We start from the raw sequence: 8,615 nt of genomic DNA on the forward strand, positions 1-8,615 counted from the left end.
ATTATCCTCGCATTCAAGTCCAAATTAAAAAAGAAAAAAAACTCATTAAAAAATTAACGATAAAAAATAAATAGATGATATAGTTAGATTTATCCAAATCATCATTTTGTTTTTCTTTTAAACAGTTTTTTATCTGAATTTTAATGTCAATATAATGTGAAATTCAAAGATTTTATGTATCTAAATAAAATTAAGAGTTACAATGTTAGTAGCATTATAATTTAGAAGTGTTCATCTAAATAGAATGATAGTTCATTGTAGTATTCACATACTCTGAATGACAAAATGAATTTGATCATTCACCAAATCTCAATTTATCAAATTTAAACTTTAGGATGCTTTGAATCTCCATCGTTAAATTCCAACAAGCCTAACAGCTTGTTTGGATGGAAATATTTTAAAGTAAGTGAGGGTAAGTGATGGTAGCTAATCTTGTTTGTTTTGAGGTGTAATTGAATGTACTAGTAAGTGAGGGTAGGTGAGGTGAAATTTGACTGATTTTTTTTACACCCCAAATTGGAGGGTAGAGAGGTGACAAATTTTTCTTTTCCAAAATTACCCTCTATATTTTATTTTAAAATAAGACATTGTTTGGATATAAAAATAATTTTGTATATAACTTACATTGCCTTATTTTACCTTACCATCAAACCAAACACAATTACATTATTAAACCATCGCTTACCTTACCTTCTATCCAAACACAACAAATTATTTCATTCACTTCACTTACTTTACTCTACCTTACTTTACTTTAAAATACCTCCATCCAAACAAGGCCTAAATCTAAACATTGAATGACCAAATTTGGCCATTTAGGACAGGTGAACATTATTGGTTCGGAATGATTCCTTCCCAAAAAGGTTAAAAGAATTTCTTTTAAAAAAAGGCTAAAAGAGCTTGTAGAATGAACCACCTAACCATAGCTTGCAATAATGAAAGATATTTATAGGATCATGTGGTTGTAAAGGTAGTTGATAAAAAGAGAGGCTTGTAATTGATAAACTGCACAATTTGAAGGATCACTTTCAAAATCTTCGCACTAAAAAAAATCAAGATTATTTGTGGGTCCAACTCCGAGTTGAGTTGGATGCTTCATGACTCGCTACAATCTTTTCAACCATGAATCATTGTCTCTCTGTGTCTCACTCGTTCTTTATCTTAACCACTTGTATAAGCTGACGAAATAGAATCATATAACCAACAACATCACTTGAATGCAATGGAGATTGAGGAGAAGATAATATTTATGGATCACAATAAACCAAAAACTGCCTCAAATATCCCACTTGTAGAACCACTCAAAACCCGGTCCACCGATCGGTTCAGGACGTAGACCGATGTAGATTGAGGCGAAAGCTCATGCCCATGCCTTAGAAACACCTGCAGAGAAATCATCACAGCGATAGCGGGCACCATCAAGGCATGCCCCAACGCCTACACACTTCTAACGGACTCCCCATTCGGCCCGTCTTGAAACACATGTTTTGTCTCGTAGGATCATTTTGTTTTAAAATGAATTTTAGGTATTAACTTGATTTTTCTTTTATCAAATTAATCCAAAATGACTGTGTATTGACACATTCAATCAACTATCAATCATATACCAAACTAATTTGACTAAAAGTACATAAGTTATATATGGATCCAATCCATACCCAAAATTTATTTGGGAACAAAATTATCTTAGAAACAAGTTGAAGAACCAAAATAACTTCTCGTCATGCATAAATATGATTCTAAGTATTCTAACCTTATTCTTTTTTTTTTTTTGAATCAACTAACCTTATTCTTTATGAAGTTTAATTGTTTATATCTATTTCAAGAACACAATTTGAAAAAAAATGAGGGGAACTTCAGAAGGAATTCTTGACCACATGAAATCAATTACAGAAGAGAATATATGAAATCGGCATCTACTTGTGTAACAAAATTGTAGTTTGTGAATCAATTTCTTGCACCAAGAAGAGAAAATAATACTATTAGGTTCTCATAAGCGCGAGCAGTTATTATTATTATTACTTTTTTTATCTGTAAGACAATTCTGTTTAAGGTTTAGTCGCAACTAAAGGTCCTACTCCTTCCTGCGGGTGTGTTTAGTTCGGGATTATACCTGAGAGTTCTTCTCATAAACTCGGTCTACATCGCCAGCCAAGCCACAACCAACAGATTCATAAGCAGTTTTCGTAGACTTGATCTGTTCTAAGGCCTTTTATCCAATCAATCTCGAGTCTGAAATCACCTGGCCCGGATTTAGCACCCTGAACGTGTCCTGTTCCTGCATTAACAGACAGTGACATGCCAAGAATACGAGATGGGTTCATTTCCATTTTCGAATCTATAATATTTCCTCTCCATGTTGGCAGGTATCGGGCAAGCGGAATCTGTAAATTCAACTAGTAATTAGATGTCTTATAATAGACACTTGAATAAAAACCACATTTTAGCACAGTCATGCCAGTATGCGTACAAATACCGAAAAATTTAGAATAACGGGTTGCAAAAGCTGGCATCAAGTTAAATCCATAAGGTACCAAATTTTATTAGCTATTGGAATGACTAGAACTTAAAGCTACATAGGGTGGTCATTGGTCAATGCTCATATATAGAAAATGTTTACGAGGAAAACGGAACTTGCCTTTGCAATATACCAGTTATCTTTCGGTACAAAAACAAAAGCTTGCCATGAGTTATCTTCCATCTGTCCAGGCGAATTAACCCAATTCTCTGTATAAATCTGCATTAGCAAATACGGATGAATGTTTAGACATTAAAAGGCTTAAAGAAACTGCAATTACATGAACAAAAATTAGAAAAGCTCACAGTAGATATGTAGCATCTTCCATCACCTTTAATCTTCATAGCTATTGTATCATATGGATCTAAATCAATGAAACCATCAAACTGCAGGGGATGCACATTGATAAGTTATATCTTATTGTATACCAGTATAACTATGACAGAAGAATTTAATATTCCAGGTATTATGAAATCACAGACACACTCATAATTCGTGTAATGGTTTTTTGAAAATACAGTTCACCTTTTTTGACCGCATTCCAGAGAAACCGCTTCGAGTTATGTTCCACTTTGAGTCCTCAGACATGTCCAGTGATAGATTCCCAGAGAAAACTCCTATCAAATATTGAAATAAATCAAATATTAAATTAAGGAGACTGAAAAATGATCTCACAGATAAAATAGTTCTTTTCCCCTACTGTTTACGAAAAACGATAGATCCTTTACAAGTGAAATTGCCAGTTGCCAACAAGTGGTGCAAGTGAAAAAAAAAAAATACATTTCACAATGAGATGAAATAGCATGAAAAAAAAGGAATAATGTGATCACTGATCATAATCACAAACTGAAAAACCTTTCAGCAAGATATAAAATGTCCCCTAAACTATCTTTCAGTTGTCCTTGTAAACTTATCGATTCTCCAATTCTAGAGGGGATTAATACACCCATAGCCTAGTATACTTGTCCAGAAAAGTCAACTATCCTCTAGACTTTGGAAATGTCTATTTATCCCCTGAACTTGCTTATATTAATACCATGAACTTTTTTTGCTTGACCTATTGCCCCTTAAACTTGCTTACAATGATCTATTGATCCTTTGAACTTACTTAAAGTGATTCGCAATTCAACTTGTTCAAAATCTTCCCTTGTTCTCTCACGTGGACTTAGGAGGGTCAATAGGTCAGTTTAAGCAAGTTTTGGGGGGTAAATAGGACGTGTTCAAGGTATAAAAGGGGACAATTGACTTTTCTGGACAAGTACAGGGGCTAGAGATATATCAAGCTGTTCTAGAGGTATTAAAGGATTCTTACCTCACCGTTTTGCTTTTTTCTTTTTTTTTTTTTTCTAAATATTTTGGTGTGTGGTGAATTTGACTCAGCATGTTGTCTAACAACGAGTAAAATTATACTAAAGCAATCTCTAGTTGTATCAGTTATATATACTTATCATCATAAAAATAAAAAGGGTAGGCCAATACCTTTTAATCCATTTCCAGCATCTTTAATCTCCAAGGAAGCTGAGGATAATCCTACATGCGCAAAGAAATTGTAAAATCATACAAGCCTTCCGATTATAAGAATGTATTTTTTAACACTAATTTTCTGCTCTTAGATAATCCATGCTTTGCAATATCCAGACTGCATTTATCAAGCCCCTGGCACAGTTTACTGCGACAATAATTTTTTTTTTTTAAAGAAACACTTTCATTAACTAAAATATGAGGCACAAACATCCCTGTCAGACGAAGAACTAGAAGGACGAGCTAACAGGTGTGCCACAAACACTTGATAAATTCAACTCGAAATGAAATTGCAGCAAATTAAACAATCCATTTCCATCGATGTTTGTATTCTACTTCACAATGGCACTTTTCTCATGTCAAAATGTCTTTGTAAGCAGATTATCATTTATAGTTGACATTAAATGAAAATGGACATACCTCCATACTCAGAATCTGAATATAGATGCCACTTTTTTAGCTCGTCCTTTGAATTGAAATTAAAAATGAGCCTCTCAGCTGGGGGCATAAAATCTTCAACATTCCATGTGAGAGCTGTAAGGATGTTTATGGGAAAATAAGTGTCTGAAGTGTATAAGCAATGATCACGCATAAACTGTTTATAACACACAAACATAAAAAAAAAGAACTGCAACATAATTATGCACGGTACAAGGGGCAATATCATTATAACATATAATTTAACAAAAGAAAAAGGAGAAATCTGTTGGCCAAGGGAATAAATAGCAGAATGAGATTGAGGAACACAAAATAGGAAACTGTCAATTAATTTTCTTAAGTTACTTTATGCCTTCTTTGGCTTACAAGTTTCTGCAAGTTTTGCGACTGTACTAAATTGTCTGTCATCATCAGGTAACTGCCAGTTCAAGTAAAATTTGCATGACACATAGACTACTGCAGTCAAATGCAACTAATTTTGAGTATACTGATTATATGATAGATTAAACTACATTTTCCTTCACTGCTTATTTGCCACTAAAATAGACGAGCTAAACTCAATGGTATCATGATGAATTGACCAAATTAGTACCTCACAGGCTGCTAAGCAAAAAGTTCCACATAAGATGTTTTTCTCCTTTCTCAACAATTAGTATCTTCCAAGATGCCGATTAAAAGGAAACACATCTTAAAAAAAGTGTAATCATGTGTGGTTGGTCCAACACGTTCCTATCATGTCCCTTCCCACCATTCATCCATTGCATTCACAAATATTGATTCCTTTAAATCATTATCAATTATTAAGGATGATTCGCCTAGTAATCCCCAAGTTTCTACAGAATCAATATTCCATGTAAATCTGTCATAATTCTTAGGGCAAAACATACACCAAACAGAGTGTTATGCACATTTCTAGTTTCTACACAACAAAACCACACATTGGAAGCAGAAACATCTGATTACACAAATTGATTCAAGAGAAATAAATAGTAGCTTCACCTTAAAAAAACTAACCACCAAATACCTTTCTTTGTTGCATTCAGAGAAGCTTGCCAGATTGCTCGAAACCTGGACATCACTATTCAACCAGAAAATCCTGAAAAAAGGAATAATCAATGTTTCATACCTCTCCAATCTATTTAAAAATGCAAGTAAATCTATAGCACAAATGAGTACAAAAAGGATAGCAAATAGGCAGCATTTTCCAACTTAATAGAACAAAATTTTGAGATGAAACTTCAAAACATGAACTAACTTTACTAATACTGACTCCAACGGCATCAATTACAGCGACATTTTGCATCCTAGCATTCAATCGAGAATCGAAATACCACCGATTCACCCAGATATGATGACAAAAAAGAAACACATCTGAAGTATGATAATTCTATCTAATAGTTACATTAAATGAGGACATAAAACCTATGTCTTGATTACTTAAAGCTTTAGCTTCCAATTCAGATTACTGAAAATTGATAAGAAGATGGGAGTAGAAGAGCTTACTTCAGTGTCAGCGAGACTGCCGTTTTCGGAAGCGACACCGCTCACCGCATCGAAGCAATAGAAAGCGGAAAGAAAGGCCGCATTGCGTTTAGGTGATTTCATTCAGCCTTAGATAATGGGAACGCTGTCGTTTGAGTGGAACTATAAATCCATGATCCTATCTTTACAAGATACGGCGTCGCAATGAATCTTATTTTAATGAAGAGGGAGTTGGGGATTTTAGTCTAATGAAGCGCAGTGAATCTTATTTTAATTGGGCCTTGCCACATTTATTATGGGCCTCTTTTTCTTAGCCTTAATAGTGATCCGTTAAGAGCTATATTGTAGCCTCACCATTTCGTGTACAAGATATTTTACTGTATACTTGTCCAAATAATAATTTAATTAAATTCATTTTAGTGCATAGTTAGAAAGCATTCTTTTTTTTTTTTATCCATGTGAGAGTGTAGAAAATGGAAATCTAATTTAATGCATACTCAATTAATTTTTCACTTAAACTTTTGCTAGAAAATGGAAAATGAGGGTTGGTTACTAAATAAAACAATCCAATATAAAATCAGATTTATAGTTGGATCATCGATCATTTGATTCAAATAAATGATTCGAGTTAGTCGGACCGGATGACGTAATAAATAAATAAATAAATATATATATATATATATATATTATTTTCATAATCAATTCAAAAATATTAATTATTTTCATATATATTAATTATTTTCATAATCAATTCAAATAAAATTAATTCATACAATAGAGTTAATATCTAAAAAATTTATCACCAAAGAAAATATAGATCACAATAAAATAATTAAAACAAAAATTTAATACTAAATTAAAAATTTAAAAATAAGACTTCTCCTTTTTATTCCAAAAATTACATTGTTTCAAGTTTAATGAGACTTTTTTTTCCCTATTTATTTTTCTTCTTTTTTGGACAATTCTCATTACCTTTAAACACAAACCAATTCACAATTTCAAAATAAAAGAGTTAATTAGGGGAGAAGCACAGTATTGAATTGAAATTCCAATTCCATTTCAATTTTAGCAGACAATAAAAATAGAGAAGAAGTAGAGTCTTCAATTGAAATTCCAATTTTCAACGCTAGGTTATAAACTTGAATTGAAATTACTAACCTAACTAGCTGAAGATACTTCCAATTTCCGGCAAAGAATAAAGAAGGCGTGGGAGCAGTGGCGGTGGAGGCTGGCTGGAGAGCAATTCCAACTTCCGGCAAATATCAAGGGGAGAAGAGAAGAAAATGCAACAAGGGGTTTTTTCAATTGAAATTAGGAGGAGAAGAGAGAAAAACGCAGCAAGGGGTTTATTTTTGTACCAACCAATATACTAATTTCTGTCTTCTTTTTTGCATCCCAATAAATGAAACGACGTGGTTTCACTCACTACATGAAACGACGCCGTTTTACGTAAAGGAATAAACAGAAAAAAGACAGAAACTCCAACTTTACCTTCGTCTTCTTGAACACGACCTGCAAACAGATCAGCGGCTAGGTTTTGAAGCTTCCCGAACTTCCATGGAAATTTTTTTTAACAGTTTTGTTCTGCTCTCATAAGTTAATATTGGTTTATCCATTATGAGTGACATAGACGAAGTCGAAGTCCCTAAAGCGTTTTCTTTTCTATGAAAATGTTGTCATCATAATTGTTAGAATCCGACTGATCTAGTCGGATAATCTGATTCCAAAATTGGTTAGACTCACTCAAATTGATTGGGGTTAATTGTGAATCGATTGACTCGGTATTGTATGGTTTGGTCGGGTTAACCCTTATCCAAATTTAATTAGAAAAAACATGATATTCGTAAAATTTGACTTCCGTCTTAAAGGTAACTATGCTTTAGATACTTCTCTGGTTATTTTGTTTTTTTCCACCATTAAATAACTATGTCTCTGTATATAATATATTTACTAATTATGTCTCTATATATAATATAGATAAAATATTTTTTTGGTAAATATATAGATAAAATATTTAAAATATTATTTAATATTATTTTTTATTTTATGTTTTAATAAAATTTAATTAGTTTCTAATATTTTAATATATACAAAATAAATTTTAAAAAACTTAGTAAATTATATAATTAAATTGAATTATAAAATATATAATTTATTATTATATTTTATTTATATATATATATATTTTTTTTGGTAGAAACAGGAAAGAAAACAAACCAACATCGAGACAAAAGCTAACATGAGATCAGCCTAGGAAAGCTAACCTCAACTCTGTCCTCTAAAAGGAGAGAAGAAAGATAGATAGGTGGATCAAAAAGGGTGGAAACACCTAACATCCCCTCGTGCCCAGCCGCCGCCAAGCGATCCGCAATTCGATTTTGTTCTCTGTAGATGTGGCTAAACTCTAAGGACTCAAAGGAGGAGCCAAGACTTCTTATTGCTTTGATAAGGTTCTGGCTACTAAGACAAAAAACATGATTATTAGAGATCATACTAATAGCCTCCATATTATCAGACTCCACAGCAAGCCTTTTAATACCCAGATTTTTAGCAAGATTGACTCCAGAAAGAATACCCCAAAGTTCCGCTGAAAAGGATGAGCCCAAACCCAGGTTATGGGTGAATCCAGACAACCAGGCACCTCCCGCGTCCCTGA

The 8,615-nt window shown here is 33.0% G+C and overlaps 1 protein-coding gene across 3 annotated transcripts; it reads right to left on the reverse strand.

Annotated features, from left to right (window-relative positions):
- Window positions 1-1,043: 1,043 nt before the first annotated feature.
- On the reverse strand, window positions 1,044-7,300 carry LOC136224908 (probable complex I intermediate-associated protein 30). Of its 3 annotated transcripts, none has more exons than XM_066013336.1 (8): window positions 7,118-7,300; window positions 5,502-5,573; window positions 4,460-4,573; window positions 3,998-4,048; window positions 3,044-3,135; window positions 2,824-2,904; window positions 2,639-2,737; window positions 1,044-2,384 (listed from the first exon to the last, which is right to left on the reverse strand). In XM_066013336.1, the coding sequence occupies exons 2-8, from the start codon at window positions 5,551-5,553 to the stop codon at window positions 2,172-2,174; spliced, it is 702 nt and encodes a 233-aa protein (XP_065869408.1). In that variant the 5' UTR covers window positions 5,554-5,573; window positions 7,118-7,300; the 3' UTR covers window positions 1,044-2,171. The 3 variants fall into 3 exon arrangements, with proteins under 3 accessions (XP_065869408.1, XP_065869407.1, XP_065869409.1); XM_066013335.1 differs by lacking the exon at window positions 7,118-7,300 and adding an exon at window positions 5,981-6,141; XM_066013337.1 differs by lacking the exon at window positions 7,118-7,300 and adding an exon at window positions 5,733-5,930.
- Window positions 7,301-8,615: the final 1,315 nt, after the last annotated feature.

The sequence above is a fragment of the Euphorbia lathyris genome, chromosome 3, assembly GCF_963576675.1.
Source record: "Euphorbia lathyris chromosome 3, ddEupLath1.1, whole genome shotgun sequence".
Lineage (NCBI taxonomy): Eukaryota > Viridiplantae > Streptophyta > Magnoliopsida > Malpighiales > Euphorbiaceae > Euphorbia > Euphorbia lathyris.